Source organism: Coregonus clupeaformis, chromosome 10 (assembly GCF_020615455.1).
Source record: "Coregonus clupeaformis isolate EN_2021a chromosome 10, ASM2061545v1, whole genome shotgun sequence".
NCBI classification, from domain to species: Eukaryota; Metazoa; Chordata; class Actinopteri; order Salmoniformes; family Salmonidae; genus Coregonus; species Coregonus clupeaformis.
Window position 1 is genome coordinate 51,777,617 of NC_059201.1, and position 18,696 is coordinate 51,796,312.

Sequence of the window (18,696 nt, forward strand, 5' to 3'; positions counted from 1 at the left end):
AGACAAGAGAGTGACTGCAGTACTGGACTGGCATTTGTTCTGTGTATGTAGCTAGTCCAACCCAGTATCACAGATTATTGTAAAATAGACACTAATTGCTTATTGGAAATGTTTCCGTGTGCAGTACACGATTTTGTATACAGTGCATTTCAATCACAGATAAAGACAGTGGGTTACTTAAGACAGAAATGATAGGAGGGAAGTAGTTGGGGAGGATGGGTAGGTGTATAATGTGAATGTCTAGCAATCCAAAGGTTGTGTGTTTGAATCTCATCACGGATAACTTTAGCATTTTCACTAATTAGCTACTTTACTACTTACTACTTTTTAGCTACTTTGCAACTACTTAGCATGTTAGCTAACCCTTCCCTTAACCCTAATCTTAACCCTTTAACCTAACTCCTAAACCTAACCCTTTAACTACTTAGCTAGCATGTTAACTAACCCTAACCTTAACCCCTAGCCTAGCTAACTTTAGCCACCTAGCTAGCCTAGCTAACGTTAGCCACAACAAATTGGAATTCGTGTAATGTACACGAATGCGTTATGAAGAAAGAAAATAGTGTAATACACACGAAATGCGTTGTGTTGAATATCGTGTAATGACTTTTCTGAGTGCCTGTCACGAATTTCGAATAAGTAATTTGTCTATTTCACAATAAGCTGTGGTACTCCCAAGTGGCGCAGTGGTCTAAGGCACTGCATCGCAGTGCTAGCTGTGCCACTAGAGATCCTGGTTTGAGTCCAGGCTCTGTCGCAGCCGGCCGTGACCAGGGAGACCCATGGGCAGCGCACAATTGGTCTAGCGTCGTCCAAGGTAGGGGAGGGTTTGGCCAGCAGGGATGTGGGTTCGTTTCCCACGGGGGGCCAGTATGAAAAAAACAAAAAAACATGTATGCATTCACTAACTGTAAGTCGCTCTGGATAAGAGCATCTGCTAAATGACTGAAATGTAAAATATAATAGTGTGTTGAGCTAGTCTGCATCAGTAAGTGGTTTAATGTAGCCTACTTGTACTCCAACACATGTGGGATACAGTGGTGAGTTAAAGCTATGGCTGTGTCCCAATCCAAAGGCAGCATCCTTGTCGATTGGGACACACACAGCCTACATACATAAGGGCTCCAATTGTGGGTCACAGAGCTTAGTTATCATGACATAAAAAGTTGGAGTTTTTTTTAAACCATAAGTCACTATTAAATGTTGTTAGAAAAGCATTAGTGTGCCGTGAAGTAAGCCGTGGTTGGGAATGGAGTTCCTATAATGAAAATATTCAATAGGAACTCCGGCAGGTAGCCTAGCAGTTAAGAGTGTTGGGTCAGTAACTGAAAAGTCACTGGTTTGATTCCCCGAGCTGACTAGGTGAAAATCTATCGATATACCCTTGAGCAAGGCACTTTACCCTAATTGCTCTGGATAAGAGTGTCTGCTAAATGATATGTAAAACATTTTTTAGAATAATATTTGGAGATCCAACAGTATCTTTCTTAATATCTCCCTCATGTACTGTACTGTATGTCACCATTCTGTTGAAAAAGAGGGGAATGAGTAGAATTGGCCTTCGCAGTTAAATGCTGATGTAGCAGAACAGATCGCACACAACACCCTCCTTTTATTCAGCTGGGAATGTTTCTCGTCTCTCTCTCTCTTTCTCTCTCTCTCTCTTTACTTCATCCCACAGCCCTTTGCTTACACTTCAGCTACACGACACTCGTCGCGTTGGGTCGCCATCAGCATTGTGTCCATTTGACGTTCTACCTGCTACACCAGAAACCAAAATCAACTTTATTTCTCATTATTTCAATTACCCAGATAGAACCTCTACGATTCTTGAGCTTGGACACTGCCATTGGACTCAATGCAACGCAGGCAGTATAGCAGCTTTCATTGATTTCAAAGGAAGCACTCCCTCAATGGTTGATGGCTGATGGCATTGCCGAACGCCCGATGGCTATAGTGTAGCAGGGCGGTTACTCTGCCATAGATGGATGGATGGATGGATGGATGGATGGATAGATAGATTTATTTGATCATTTAAAACACAATACAACCAGATATGTGGATAATGCATTTAAATTCATCGAGGATGACACAAAAAAGTTAAACATATTTTCATTGTGGTCCTCTTAAATAAATGCCCAAACATAACAGACGTAGCCTTCTAGGCATACTTGGGTTACAGATATAATAATAGTTAATACAAAAAAATACTTTTCAAATAATCTCAACGTGCATAAAAAGTAAAACAACAAACAAAACATTTAAATGATGGAGATTGAAAGTCTCGGTCGACTTGGGATGAAGTTGAGGCAGTTTTGGCTGAAAAGGTAGTGGAGGTTCAGTGGAGGGGGCATCGATGGGACAGCCAAGGAGAAACAAAGACAGTCTGAAAAAACAGGACCGGAGCTATTTAACAGCACACCACACCTGCTTCTCTGAATGGTCAGTCACTCCATTGGAGCCGCTTCTCTGGTACTGGTCCTCCATTGCCAGGAATTTCTCTCTCTCTCTCTCTCTCTCTCTCTCTCTCTCTCTCTCTCTCTCTCTCTCTCTCTCTCTCTCTCTCTCTCTCTCTCTCTCTCTCTCTCTCTCTCTCTCTCTCTCTCTCTCTCTCTCTCTCTCTCTCTCTCTGTCTGTCTGTCTGTCTGTCTGTCTGTCTGATCACCTGAAGCGTGGGATTGGGATCAGGCTAGGCATTCTGGGCTGGAATTATTTGAATCAATTGTCTTATTCATTGAGCTATGGGAAAGCTCCATAGGCTACACTCAGCAGTCAGCCGGTGGTGATCTGTACTTCCTGTTCACATGCAATTGCATTACGCGGCTTAATGATTTGATTGACTGATTCGCAATTTGGAGTTTGAAGCATGCGATTTATGCTAACCACCTGTGGAACAGTATGTGCACAGTATGTACTGTATGTTCAGTGTGCCAGTAAATGTAATTATCCGCTTTTAAAATAATCCTGTTGGTGCGGGCGTTCCTCCTTCGCGCTAATCTAGTGTGCATTTGGTGTGTTTATTTCTGCTTGGAGATAAAGGTATCTTATCTTATATTAAAGTTGGTGACGTTTTCCTGACAATAGTTTTGTTGGTACGCAATGAACAGACTGTACAGCGGTCTTCAAAATTCACGCTGACGCCACTCCATGTGCTATGTAGGAATTGCTCTCTCTGAAGCCTCAAAGCTTTACGGTATATCATTGTTGAAAAATAAAGACTTGTTAAAACTCTAAACTCTCTCTCCCTCCTCTCCAGTCTCCACATGCATCACAACCTGTAAGAAGCCGGCGCCCCCGCCCGTGCCGCCCCGCACCACATCCAAACCCTACATCTCGGTGACGGTGCAGAGCAGCACTGAGTCGGCCCAGGACACCTACCTGGATCACCAGTCTGAGCGCGACCGCCGCAGTGAGACCATCACCAGCCTGTCTAGCCAGGCCCACAGCAATTCCTCCGACAGCCTCGACAGCACGCGCGCCAACAGCCTGGCTCGGGGTGTCCCTCGGCCCATCCCCGTCCCCGTCGCCACCCACCGGGAACCCCTTGCCACCACCGTCCACCACACCATCACCGGGACTGACACCAATGACTTCCAGCATGAACCCCTGAGTACGGGCGCCAACAGAGGGAGCCTGACAGCAGAGGAGCCACGAGCGGACATCGTGCCCCGGAGAAAGCTCTCCTCCATAGGGATACAGGTTGGAGCGCCGTTACAGTTTAGTCAGTGACGTTATGGTATAGTCAGTGACATTACGGTACCGTCAGTGACGTTAAAGTACTGTCAGTGACATTATGGTTGTGTTACAGTAGAGTCATTAACGTTTCATTAGAGTCAGTAATATCACAGTTTTGTTTCTTACTGTTTGAGGTAAAAAGCTGGAGTAAGAGTGTCTGTGTTTGGTAGTATGGCTTAGGTCCAGCAATGGACTGATGTGCAACCATTGGGCTGCTGGAGGGTATTTAACCTAACCATTGATCATTTTAAAGAATAACCAAACAGTGTACTGCACTAATTCAAAATGGATTTTTCTTATGCTTACAGCTCATATGGGGCTTGCTGAATTTGTATTTTGAAAGAGTGCCATCTGGAAAATGAAAAACTCAAATGAGTACTCCCCATCCTTGCCTGAGGCAAACATTATGCTTTCACTTCATTATTATTATTATTATTTATTTTATTACTGTCTAGAATGAGGCAGCTAGTTCTTTTTTTGCGCGATGCAAATGGTCAGATCTCACAATGCCTGCAGAAGTGTTTACTGTCTCTGGAACCACATAAAAATGACATATAGTAGTAATCTTCTGAGACGCGCAGATCGACTGCAACAAATATGAACTGGAACACCACACATTTTCCACCAGAATCAACCTTTTCCAGGTGACAAATGCTTTGTATTGAAGACTGTTTTTTGATTGGTTGTTAGGTTGACTGCATTCAGGAGGAAGCCCAGCGAGAGGAGACACCGACAACGCCATTGACCAGATTCCAGTCAATCGGAATCCAGGCGGACGACGGTTGGCAGTAAGTGCACTTCCTGTCCCGTTCGTGACTCCCGTTCATTTCTGCGCCACACAATACAATGTTGCCTAAATATATTAATCTCTGAGGGGCCATTTTGATGTAGACACTGAGAAAATGTACATAATGTGAGAACTAACACACCTGTTATGTTGCCAAGAGCATACAATATTTACATAAGCTGTTTTACAATGACTCATTCGACATTTGAAAGTCATTCTGTAGTTGTGTAGCGTAGTCATTGTCATGTAGTTTACATCGTTTCGTGATATTTTAATGCCAGGAAGTCCTTGCATGCTACACTCGGCTTCCCTCTCTTTGACCCCCCTCCTAGTTTTCATGCTGAGTACCAGTTGGTTGTCAAAATTCTCTCACTATATGAATACATCTGAATGTGGCCTTTATCAGTTGATATCTTAGACAGAGCCTAAACACAGAGCTTTGTTTAACTTGACTCAAACATAAACTGTGAGTTTGGTATTTCTATACCGGTATGTCCACCTAAACATACTCCTTTTCAAAACACCACCTCCTAGTTCTATTTCTAATAAAAACATCAATGCTTTTTATTGGCACCCCATACCAACAATTAAAGTATGTCCTTTATCCCCCTCCCATATTATTATTATTAGTATTATTAGTATTATTAGTATTAGTATTATTATTATCCTATTCTTAACCATGGATATTCGGACTGCCAAGTATCCATAGTATTTCCACAGATGACCTTGTTTGGTGTTTCCTGTTCTATCACTTGAATGGGAAGGTAGCATTGTAGCCAAGGTCAGACAAAGGTCAGGGTTTGCGCTACCATACCATTCCTCAGCCAAGCCCTTTTCCCGTACATGTGATGAGTCATAGAGATAGATAGAGATCGAACTTGCCACAAAAGACTGCGATGGCATGTGCAACGCAATGGAGGGCTTTCACCATTTTAATGTAGTCAACTGTGTGGTATGCTCTCTATCCATCTCTATGGTTTAGGCTATGTTCTGTGTCTCCTGTCTACTGCCTCCAAGCTGAGTTCACCACCGCATCATGTCGACAAGGCAACGCTGCACTGTGATCGATATCCATCTTCTGTTTTTATACCTGTATTGATCAGTAGGGGATGTAGTGCCTGGCGTTGAGAACATTCCTTGGTTTGTTTTGTAGCAGGAAAAGGCTAGGTCATATTTTGTCCTCTGGTCTTTGTTTTGGATGGTTGGCTCAGTTACAGAAGCAGTTGGGGTTGGTTTGACTTTGGTTAGCTTTCGATTGCAGGATGGTGTTAGGTTGCAGGCACATTCTGGTTCTCAAAGTTTACTTATACTTATCCATTGTCTTGACAGAATAATATTATTAGAGATGCATTGTCTGTTTTGCCATCGACATTGGAGCATTGACCACTTTCTTTTCTCTCACTGTTTTGTGTGTGTTTTCAGGCTCAGTCACTCCAGTAGCATGGCCTCCAAGCAGGAGACAGACTCTGACAGACAGGACCTTCCCATCAACTCGCACACCAACTCCCACGCCAAGCCAGCCGCCGAGAAGAAGAGCATGGTCAACAGTGCCTGCCAATCCATGGACTCGCCCCCGTGCGGCGGCCAGGTCAGCAAGGGCAACGGATCAAATCCCACCACTGACACCAGTACGTCGCCACCTCCGCTTCGGCAGATCCTCAACCGCTCCACCACACGGTCCGACTCCTCCGACTCCTTCTCCGAGAGCATGGATCCGGCCCTGGACCCCTCGTCCCTGCCCCCTCCGGACCCCTGGCTGGAGAGCGGGAACGGAAATGGCGGCAGCGGGAACCCTAACTCGGTGCCCCCTCCTGGCCCTGCCTGCCGGCGGGACGGCCACTGGTTCCTCAAGCTGCTGCAGGCGGAGACGGGCCGCATGGAGGGTTGGTGCCAGCAGATGGAGCAAGAGACCAAAGACAACCAGCTCTCAGAGGAGGGTAAGACAACTAATCGTTCTATTCTTGCAGTACATATAAAGAAATTGCCTGCCCTAGTAAGAACTATCATTGACAGCTTTCATTTGAAAACATTTGCTCCTGTGCAGGCATAATGATCATGAACCTATCAGAAAGTAGGTCATACCCTGACAATAGACTATGCTCCAGGACAAACCTCTCCGTAACTCAACTCTACGCAAAGTATTTCTGAGAACATAATGTAGCCTATTCTTTTGGAACGAGCCCCCACTAACATCCACATCATGCAGATGGACTGATCTACAAAGTGGTCTGACCTGAACTGACCTGATCCAAAGGTTCAAAGCTTGGAAGTAGGGTTCAACCACAGGATTCACACACAAACACACACACACACACACACACACACACCCTGCAGTGGATGAGGCGGTAATACTTGGAGTTAACACACAGACAGACCTGTAATCCCAGAATTACACTAATCTACTCTGGACTGGATAACAGACCCAGATTATATTAGCGCCTCAACATCAGGCTGACATAGCACACACAAGAGAGTAGGCCAGACACACACACACTGCACAGTCCTGACACAACATCTCAGTCAAGCATACACGCTATATCAGAAGATCTTGACCAAACCAAGAACAAGCCAAGGTCACGCATGTGTGTATCTGCGCGTGCACAGTGTATGTGTGCTCGCCCGTGCATTTCTCTCACTGTTGGCTGGATTGAGTCGACATTGAATCTGATTACTGCAGGACCATATAAATACCTTGTTCTGCTGGCTCTTAATCTCAATGCCATAACCTCATCATCCAGTGGTCAGATTTCACCAATACAGATGTTTGTTCTACTTTTGAAGCAGCAGTAAAACCATGTCATAAAGACTGGATGAAGAAGACTCAAGTATCTATGGATGCTAAGAGGGTTGCCTTTAAAGAGGATAACACTGTCCATTACACTGTAATCCTCTCGTGTTGCCCCCCTATGGAGTCGTTTTGACATGGCCTTAACATCCATCTCTAGTCTAGACACCCCACATTAGCTTGGGTTCATTTTAGCAACGTTGTTGGCATGTTTTGCTGTTAGCCTGTTTTAACAGGAACATTACATTATAAGGTTGTTCTCCCTCACAAATCATCTTGTATCTCCCTGTGTGACAAATCCTTTTCACAGATTCCCTTGTGTGCAGTCTAGCATTCAATTTAGTTGTACAAATAGGGGGAAGTGTGTAGACAACCACATCTATCTCAAGATGGTAGTACCAAGTATTTACTCAGTACATGGCAGAACACTGTCTTGTTGTTTTTGAAACAGTGTGGAAATGGATGTACAGTAAGACCTGATACACATCAGTAGCAATGGGAATAGTTTATTACCATTAGCCCATTTTAGGGTTTCAATCCTTTTTTTTGTGTGTGTGTGATTTTACCCAATTTTTCTCCCCAATTTCGTGTTATCTAATTGGCAGTTAGTCTTTTCCCATCGCTGCAACTCCCGTACAGACTCGGGAGAGGCGGAGGTCGAGAGTCGTGCGTCCTCCGAAACACAACCCAACCGAGCCGAGCCGCACTGCTTCTTGACACAATGCCCGCTTTAACCCGGAAGCCAGCCGCACCAATGTGTCGGAGGAAACACTGTACACCTGGCGACCGTGTCAGCGTGCACTGCGCACGGCCCGCCACAGGAGTCGCTAGTGCGCGATGGGACAAGAACATCCCTGCCGGCCAAACCCTCCCCTAACCTGGACGACGCTGGGCCAATTGTGCGCCGCCCATGGGTCTCCCGGTCGCGGCCGGCTGCGACAGAGCCTGGACTCTAACCAGGATCTCTAGTGGCACAGATAGCACTGCGATGCAGTGCCTTAGACCACTGCGCCACTCGGGAGGCCCTAGGGTTTCATTCCTGAGTGAAACAAGAGACATTCAAGGCGTCTTCTGTCTTGTCTGTCTTGTCTGTCTTGTCTGTCTTGTCTGTCTTGTCTGTCTTGTTTGTCTTGTTTGTCTTGTCTGTCTGTTTGACTCAATCTATGTGTGTGTTTTTGTTATCTGCAGTGTTGGGGAAGGTCCGCAGTGCAGTGGGCAGTGCTCAGCTCCTCATGACCAAGAAATTTGAGCAGTTCAGAGGACTGTGTGAACAAAACTTGGTAAGTATCACCTCTCCATATTCCAACTCACCAATACACACATCACATAAACAGACAAAACAATACTACCCCATGACAACATCAAATTACTAGACCAAACAATGTTTGTTATGCCACCACAACAACCACATAACCAGACAAAACAATACATCCACATTACCAGACAAAACAATACTACTCTACCAAAACATCACCATACAAAACAATACATCCACATTACCAGAAAAAACAATACCACTTTACAAAAACATCACTGGACAAAACAATACATCCACATTACCAGACAAAACAATACTATTCCATACTCTACACACACATCAAATAACCAGACATTACAGAAAAACACACACAAAAAACACCACTTATATTATATTACCAGAAAAACAGTTATTATATGATGATAATTATCCCATCCATTCCACATCTGATCCTACACACATCACATCACTAGGCAAACACATGCCACATAATAATATAATATGCCATTTAGCAGACGCTTTTATCCAAAGCAACTTACAGTCATGCGTGCATACATTTTTTTTGTGTGTGTATGGGTGGTCCCGAGGATCAAACCCACTACCTTGGTGTTACAAGCGCCGTGCTCTACCAGCTGAGCTACAGAGGACCACATGAAATGCAACTGAGAGATTAGCATTACCTAAGTGACAAGCTGAATGCTAACAGGCAGTAAGGTCAAAGGAGAATTGATTGATCGGGCTTCTCCCCGACCTGAGTGGTTAAGCTCCCTTAAAGAGTGGACATGTCTCTCTGAATCACATCATTCCACTGATCTTAGTACAGTGGACTCAGACTATGACAGCCCCAATCAGTGGGATAAGACTGACCTCGGATCGACTACATTTTGTTGGTCCTCTGGTAGTCTATTCTCAGGGGAATTCAGTGTCATCATTGTCTGAATGTATTACGTTCTCTCAAATGAGAACTAGACATGCAGTTATTCAGACAGAGGACCGAGAATCTATGGATGTTAACGCAGTTTTTATGAATAATGATCATGTGGTCATAAAGTTTAGTGTGCGTATCATTGTAGAAAGGGGTACTGATTGTGTTCAATGAGTCGGTTATAATAGGACTCAGTTTTAATGTCACCATATTGTTGAACTCATGTTTTGCATTAATGGTTGTGTATTGAACCTTTGGGCTATGCTGTGCTTTTGCTGATATAATACTTTTATCCTACAAATAAATACCTAATATTTTGTATTTATTGGAATTTTTCCCCCTATCATTACACAAAAAGTATATTTTTGAAAGAGAAATGTTATTCAGAAACCAGATAATTTTTCTCTCAATACATAAAATGTTCAGCTGGAAACAGCTTCAGCTAGTTGTACCATATGTTGTTGTGTTGATTAAATCCCACACAACGACAATGGTCTTTCTATCTGACGATCCTGAAAGCACAATTAGCATGATAAAAAAAACATGCAAGCACGTCGAGCAAAAAGGCTCTGGATTGGGGTTTAAAACCTGTCTAGTTGCACAGATGGCAGGAAACACAAGCATTTTTTAAAAACATTTCAGTCATTTAGCAGACGCTCTTATCCAAAGTGACTTACAGTAGTGAGTGCATACATTTTTCTGACTGGTCCCCCATGGGAATTGAACCCACAGCCCTGGTGTTGCAAGCGCCATGCTCAACCAACTGAGCTACACAGGACCCAACCATAACCAAGCAGACCCAAACATAACAAAGGATAGTCTGGTAGAGCATTAGTAGCAGAAGAAAACAAGTCGAAGTGTGACCGTCAAGCCATCCATCAGCTCTCACAGACTTAAGCTTGCAAGACAAAACAGAGTGCCATCCAAGTCACTATACAGTCGGTATACTGATTGTGCAAAGTGGTCATTCTACCTTGCATTAAGGGACTTATAGTGCTTTATATTTAATTTGACTTCTTATACTTTATCAATCAGGGGGAAATATATTTTCAAGGAAGACCTGCCCCAAGACAGCAGCATAGGTTTGTTTTTACAGAGGCATATATCAAATGACAATACAGTAGCACACTTGAGTGCAAGGTAACTGAACTAAATGACTATCGCCCCATAGCACTCACCTCTGTCATCATGAAGTGCTTTGAGAGACTAGTCAAGGATCATATCACCTCTACCTTACCTGTCACCCTAGACCCACTTCAATTTGCTTACCGCCCCAATAGATCCACAGACGACGCAATCGCCATCACACTGCACACTGCCCTATCCCATCTGGACAAGAGGAATACCTATGTCAGAATGCTGTTCATTGACTATAGCTCAGCATTCAACACCATAGTACCCTCCAAGCTTATCATTAAGTTCGAGGCCCTGGGTCTGAATCCCGCCCTGTGGAACTGGGTCCTGGACTAACTGATGGGCCGCCCCCAGGTGGTGAAGGTAGGAAACAACATCTCCACTTCGCTGATCCTCAACACAGGGGCCCCACAAGGGTGCATGCTCAGCCCCCTCCTATACTCCCTGTTCACCCATGACTGCGTGGCCAAGCACGCCTCCAACTCAATCATCAAGTTTTCAGATGACACAACAATAGTAGGCTTGATTACCAACAATGACGAGACAGCCTACAGAGAGGAGGTGAGGGCGCTGGGTGTGGTGCCAGGACAATAACCTCTCACTCAATGTCAACCAAACAAAGGAGATGATCGTGGACTTCAGGAAACAGCAGAGGGTGCACACCCCTATACACATCGACGGGACCGCAGTGGAGAAGGTGGGAAGCTTCAAGTTCCTTGGCGTACACATCACTGACAAACTGAAATGGTCCACCCACACAGACAGTGTGGTGAAGAAGGCGCAACAATGCCTCTTCAACCTCAGGAGGCTGAAGAAATTTGGCTTGCCACCTAAAACCCTCACAAACTTTTACAGATGCACAATTAAGAGCATCCTGTCGGGCTGTATCACTGCCTGGTACGGCAACTGCACCGCTAGCAACCGCAGGGCTCTCCAGAGGGTGGTGCGGTCTGCCGAACGCATTACCGGGGGCAAACTACCTGCCCTCCAGGACACCTACAGCACCCGATGTCACAGGAAGGCCAAAAAGATAATCAATGACATCAACCACCCGAGCCACTGCCTGTTCACCCCGCTATCATCCAGAAGGCGACGTCAGTACAGGTGCATCAAAGCTGGGACCGAGAGAATGAAAAACAGCTTCTATCTCAATGCCATCAGACTGTTAAATAGCCATCACTAGCACATTAGAGGCTGCTGCTGCCTATTGAAATCACTGGCCACTTTAAGAAATGGAACACTAGTCACTTTAATAATGTTTACATATCTTGCATTACTCATCTCATATGTGTACTGTATATACTGTATTCTATAATATTCTACTGTATCTTAGTCCATGCCGCTCTATCATTGCTTTTCCATATATGTATATATACTTAAATTTCATCCCTTACTTAGATTTGTGTGTATTGGGTATGTTGTGAAATTGTTAGATATTACTTGTTAGATATTACTGCACTGTCGGAGCTAGAAACACAAGCATTTCGCTACACCCGCAATAACATCTGCTAAACACGTGTATGTGACAAATTTGATTTGATTAGGACAAACAACTACATATTCCAACAGAATGATTTACACAGAAAAACCTGATCGAATGTATCTATTCAGTGTGACAGTCTTCACTTACATTGTGTTGTAGGACAGCTCCCTCTAGTGTCAAAAGTGGACAAGGCAAGACTGAATGAATTTCACATTTCTCCTTTATCCCTCTCCTGTTTTCTCCCTCACCATTTCTCTCTTCCCCTCTAACATTCTCTCTCTTTTTCACTATTTATCTCTCTCCTCTTCCCCTCTCCCACCTACTCTCCCATTTCTCTTTTTTTTTTCTCCCTCCCTCCAGAATGTGAACGCCAACCCGCGGCCCACAGCCCAGGACCTGGCGGGCTTCTGGGACCTGTTGCAGCTCTCCATCGAGGACATCAGCCTCAAATTTGACGAGCTCTACCACCTCAAGTCCAGCGACTGGCAGCCCCCTGCCGTGGCCCACTCGCCCCCCGAGCGGAAGGTACTTCCCACCCCTGCTGCCCAGTGCCCAGACTGGGGTAGGAAAGCCGCCGAAACTGGCCTCTCTCCTCCCTCCCCATCTCCCCTCTCTCTTCTCCCTCTCCCTGTGTGAGGGGAACACTTAAAGGGGCTTTCCAGCCCAATGTAAAGGGGCTAGAGAGAAGCCACCTCCCTTTACACATGCATGGGGTTCAATCTCAAAGAGGGCAGTTTGTTTTGGACTGTTTTTGCGCTTGTAAGCCCCTCCTTTGAGCATGCATGTCGCGGTAAAATAAATGCTCCAGTCTGAAGTCGAACTTGCATGGCAATGGCAAAGGTTGCATCCCGTCATGGAATGTGGCCTGGCTTTCGCTCTATCTTGGATGTGTTTGTGTGAACGCGCGCGTGTAGGGAGCGATTAGTTAGTTTGATGGCTGCTGGATTGACTGGAGTAGAAATAGTATGTTTTGGTGAGAGTATTTGGGTGGATGTGTGCTTCAACTGCTTTGAGTTCATGCAGCGCCGTTTCACTTCTTCTGCAGTGACATTGCATTCAATTTAGTGTGATTCATCCAATGGGATACACTTAATTTGAATTATACATCGTAACAGCATCAACATTTGTTATGTTATGTCAATATTGTGACACTTTTATGGCGTACAGTTCAAATAGAGTGATACCATTTTAATGTCCTTTATGGCGTACAGTTCAAATAGAGTGATACCATTTAATATTATTCAGACCAGTATTCATTCAGTGTCTACTCTGACAAAGTGTCACCCTCAATCTCCTATATTCAACATATTTTGTCTGTATTGTCCATATAATTGGCTCTATGTGTCAAGTTAGCCCCCTTGTACATTTAATTGTAGAAAGCTTCACCATAATCAAAACGTCCCTGTCAAAGATCTATGCTTATCAAATGAAACTCACAATGCTCTTTTTTGCGACCTCTGTATTACCCTCCGTTGCTTCGTTGCTTTCGAAAAGAAAACCTTGTATCTCCAAAACTGAAACTTTTCAGGACATGGAAAAACTGCCATATTTGACCATGTATGAACCTACAATCACGAAAGCTATTAATCAGAAGCTATTTTGTATACTTTTTCTTGGTCCAAAAGGCCTAACATTTTAAAAGTTGAATTCATCCAAAAAGGGGACAAAATTGAGTTACAAGGTTTTATTCTAACAGCAACAATGCCTTGCATCCTCTCACTCTCTCATCTCTCCACCCCCCCTCCCCCCTTCTCTCTTCCATGTCTATCTTTCCTATGTATTTTCTGCCCCCTTGTGGTTGACTCCATCCATTGCGGACCACCACCAGGAGGACAAAAAGGAGCCCCCTCCTCCAGTGCCAAAGAAGCCCGGTAAGGGGAGGCCGGTGCTGGGCCGCGAGAAGAGCGCAGACTCGGCCTCGTCCACCTCTTCGGCGGAGAAGCAGCGGACGGAGGCCCGCAAGCGCCTACTGGCTGCCAAGAGGGCTGCCTCGGTCCGGCAGAACTCAGCCACGGAGAGCGCCGACAGCATCGAGATTTATGTCCCTGAGGCCCAGACCCGCCTCTGAGAGAGAGTGAGAGAGAGAGAAAGTGTGTGAGAGAGTGTGTGAGAGAGTGAGAGAGTGAGAGAGAGAAAATAATGGTCTCCTCACCATACACACAGGGTAGGCTGGTGTTGGTGGGAGCCAGTCTAGATGGAGTGAGAAAGAAAGAAAGAAAGAGAGAGAGAACTTTTGGCCTGTAGACTATATGGGGAATACTTGTCTCCTCTCACGAGGCTGCAATGGAAAAACCTAAACCACAGACTTTGTTACTATTGTTACAACTTTTTTGGGTTATTTTATTAGGATCCCCATTAGCTCTTGCGAAAGCAGCAGCTACTCTTCCTGGGGTCCACACAAAACATGAAACATTACATAATACAGAACATGAATAGACAATAACAGCATACATTTACAATGTCACACATAGCCTACATATTAGTACAAACACACAAAACTCTTGATTATTACTCAAATTATGAACATTGTTATTGATGATGGTATTATTATCTCCTAAAGAAACTATATCAAGACTGTTTTAGATGTACCTGTATCTTGGCTATAAGAGATCTAATATGCGGACAGAGTAAGCGTTTGTGCTTTCCAATGCCCCTCCCACCTCCCTCTCCCTTGCCTTGGCCAACCCATAGTTTACACAACGCCACCATGTGGTCAAATGTACACACACTTACTCAGAGGAGCACTCACACACACCCACACCCACACACACATCAGACCCACAGCTATCTATGTCTTCCTGGTGCTTTTTTGTTTGTTTTGTTTTTATTTGTTTTGTATGAGCCCTTGCCTGCAGTTCTAGATTCTTGAGGGGTTTTGTAGAGCAGGGTACTTAAAACTGAGTTAGGAAATAGGGGATTGGGGTATTTAATGTCAAATATCACAACTTGTATAAGTGAGATCTATTGAAAACATAATGTATGTTTTTGAGTTAATTATTGTCCAACCTTGAAAAAAATATATTTAAAAAAAATAAAAAATATTAGGTGCTTTATAACTGACTCAAACTACACTCAAACATCAATATTTACTGGAATATCATTTGAAGATCCTACTTTTCCATTGAGATGCTATTGTTTTCTGCCATTTTGGTCCTAGGATGTATTCATCAGCCAATGTCCAGACTTTGTACTCTCATGTCTCTCCATTGGTCTGTGTCTGTGAATTTACTAATCAGTCCTATTTATAAGGCACCACACAGGGGACAAACAGACTGAAACCTGGTGGAACTACCTGAATAATCAATAAGAAATGCTTGTTTAATTTTCCTTTGCAGAACGTTTCGCTACGTTGTCCCCTAATGAATACAACCATGGTGTAGGTATATCAGATCAATTGAATATAAATTTAGGTTTTGGGTAAAACTTGCACATAGAGGGGTCAGACAGGACCACCATTGAGAACCGTCCCACTGGGCAAAATGTGGTTGAGTTTGTATTGTTTCCCTGTTATTTCAGGATACTTTTACCAACGTTATCATGTTGCATCATTGTGGCTATTTCATCGAACATTTCAAAAGTCTGTGGGTTTTTAAAGTAGGTACTTCTAGTAACTCAAGCTTGTTGCAGCAGCAATATCATTCAAAGGTTAGAGGGGTTTCTTTCCCCAACTTCTGTCTCAACTTCCCTTTCTACAATTCACCTCTGGTGATTTGGCGTCACTGTTTTTTATATTGTAATTGAGTTTTCACAGATGCTGGTGCGTTTCCCATATGGGACCACTACTCAGTTTGCATGGGAAAGTTCTGGTCAATTCCACCTCAAATTCCAGTCACTTCAACCATAGTTTCATTTGCTATCCTATAGAGATTTTTAATGGAATTGAGCCCAATTCGGACTTATGGTTAAGCATCAAATAACTTTGACTAATACCTGCTTAATTACAGTATTGTAGGTGACTATTCTCCATACTGCACATGCCCATGTAAATGATTTGTGATTCACTACACTGCATATTTAGTGCTACTGTATGGCTTTTACCACATCACGGTTCCTGACCAGACAGCCTCTTCAAAAGAGATGGAGAAAGGAAAGGATACTAGAGAAAGGAAAGGAGACTAGGAAAGAGATTAGGAGAGGAAACCACTTTAGACTAGTGAGATGTTTCAGTAGTACTATGTTGGAAGTTTTTCTCTTATCCCCTCTACTGGTAATAGTTTGCACTACATCTCAATTGTCCATGACAGTTTTGGAGGGAAGGATTTCATTCTTGAATGTAGAAGAAACACATTGTTTTACATTTTTTTAACCAAGCACCCTGTCATATCGCTGCCTGCCATTGTTGTAGTTTTCTTTATTTTCGTTAAATATCATCCCTAACTACCTACACTAAAATTGAGACAAATGATTAAATCTCTATTATATTACATCTATTTGTCATTTCTTTGACATCATTTATTTTTGAAAATGCTGTTGGTACTTTAACAAAAAATAAATGCATTACCCTTCTGCCTGTGTGGGAAATAAGTATAGCCATCAGGTGATTCACTCTCTCAAGATGCCTGTGAAAGTGGAAAATGTAATGATTCCAGTCCAGTAATAAAAAGTAGCCTAATCTCTCATCTAACAACACATATTAACTTTGTCAAATGAGATCAATAAGTTTGACATCCTATGGTATTTCATTCACCACTAGGGGACATTTATTAGAGGGGTAACTGTCAAAAGTTGGTGATTTTGAAATGATGAAACCCTGATGAAGACAGCTTGCTGTCGAAACATTTGTAAATAAATAATTGCATCGGAGCTACTAGAGTGTGCGGCATTTCCTTTTCTTTAAAAGATTTCACTTGCCAGACTCATGGTGCTCCAGTGGCTGTGGGAAGAGGCCATTGCTGCGTCCCAAATGGCACCCTATTCCCTACAAAGTGAACTAGCTTTGAAAGTACTTTTCAAAAGTAATGCACTGTTTAGGGAATAGGGTGCAATTTGGGACAAATTCTATAAAAAGGCAGAGTGAACAGCATTTTCAAAATTGGTCATTACAAACATGCTTCCGACCATACATTTTCAACATTTTAGTCATTTAGCAGACACTCGTATCCAGAGCGACTTACAGTTAGTGCATTCATTTTCATACTGGCCCCCCGTGGGAATCGAACCCACAACCCTGGCGTTGCAAATGCCATGCTCTACCAACTGAGCTACACGGGACCTACAGACCTTCAACCAGTACTGTTTTTTATTATAGCTAATTAAGACTTTTAGTGGTAGCCAGATACTGATTAATTGTGTTTGTTTCTTTGACAAAACACTGAAGAATGCAGTCTTCTCCCCCTTCTCATTATCTCTCACATACAGTACTATGACCAAATGCTATTAAATGTTCTGTGTCCAATTCCACATGGTTTCCCCTTTGCTACACATGGCTAGGACATGCAGTAGTGACATGGAACTTGACTACATGTCAAAGTCAACCCCAATTAGTTTTCTTCTATTTCTCATCCCCCAACATGGTGTCCTGCACCAAATACTACCTTTCCCTGCTAATTAATTACATCATTTAGCAGAAGCTCTTATCCAGAGCAACTTACAGTTAGTGAGTGCATAAATTGTTTCATACTGGCCCCCCGTGGGAATCGAACCCACAACCCTGGCGTTGTAAACACCATGCTCTACCAACTGAGCTACACAGGGCCTGTTAATGGTTATTCTGTTGTTCCAGATGGTTCAGTCTGTTGAAGATGGTGCTTGCAACACCAGGGTCCCCACATGGGCCATATACAATGTGTTCACTTGAATAAAAATGACCATATGCCTGGTTGCTTGTTAGCTAGTTACTCAATGTCTCGTTTCTCATTTTGGGGTATTTTTCCCCCTACCACCACAGTGACAGAATAGCCTGAGCCTCAGGCTTTGCATTGGAAAGGCCTGGCTGTATTGGCCATCATCCCCCCTCCCGGGAAGAGGTCTCTCTTGATTGCAGCCTATTGTTTGCTGTTGTGTGTTTGCCTGAATTGCTGATAGCCCCCTTTGCTCTGCTCAGTAAACGGTGGGGTGTCAATGGCTCTGCTCCCTCTCTGTGAATACGTCATCTGAAGGCTCCCCCATTTGACCATGGCTCTAATCATTGGCGCCTCCAGGCTTTGTGTGAGAGTTGCTTGTCATTGGTGGTTTGATTCTTTGCCAGGAAGGGGGTTGGTGTGTCTGACAAGTTTTGTTCTTGGTTTGCTGTTGTGGCCAATGTAGTTAGACGTGGGTATTTGTTTTTCATGCTTATTCTGGAGCATTCCAACTCTTTTCTCTGGTGATTTTGTAGTCCAGTGACTTGGACTTGAATTTGGACACAATCTGTTATAACATAAAAACATATTGGTAAGATGAGGGCAGTGGAAGGTAGGCCAAGAAAGAAAACAAGTAGGCAGCCAGTACGATACAGAACATTTTTGTGAACTATTTACAGGTCATATTTACAAAGAATACATACTGTATAAGGAGCAGATCAGCCTATAGTATATTTCACATCAGGACGCACAACTGCAACACGTTTTGACTACAAGAGTCTTCTTCAGGCAGTGTGAACATAGGGGTA

The 18,696-nt window shown here is 43.7% G+C and overlaps 1 protein-coding gene and 1 non-coding gene across 3 annotated transcripts in view; one reads left to right on the top strand and one right to left on the bottom strand.

Annotated features, from left to right (window-relative positions):
* LOC121575531 (disks large-associated protein 4-like) overlaps positions 1–16,910 on the top strand; it is a 250,935-nt gene extending 234,025 nt beyond the window's left edge. Inside the window, exons 8-13 of one of the 2 annotated variants that reach the window (XM_041888691.2) lie at positions 3,257–3,699; positions 4,426–4,523; positions 5,945–6,459; positions 8,496–8,587; positions 12,468–12,632; positions 13,936–16,910. In XM_041888691.2, the coding sequence (XP_041744625.1) occupies positions 3,257–3,699; positions 4,426–4,523; positions 5,945–6,459; positions 8,496–8,587; positions 12,468–12,632; positions 13,936–14,175 (1,553 nt within the window). In that variant the 3' untranslated portion in view covers positions 14,176–16,910. Of the gene's footprint in view, positions 1–3,256; positions 3,700–4,425; positions 4,524–5,944; positions 6,460–8,495; positions 8,588–12,467; positions 12,670–13,935 lie in introns of both variants that reach the window. The other variant, XM_041888692.2, reaches the window with a different exon arrangement.
* Positions 16,911–17,727: 817 nt separating this feature from the next.
* Positions 17,728–17,803, bottom strand: trnav-uac. The gene has a single exon. It is a non-coding gene; the product is annotated as a tRNA-Val (tRNA).
* Between the last annotated feature and the right edge of the window lie 893 nt (positions 17,804–18,696).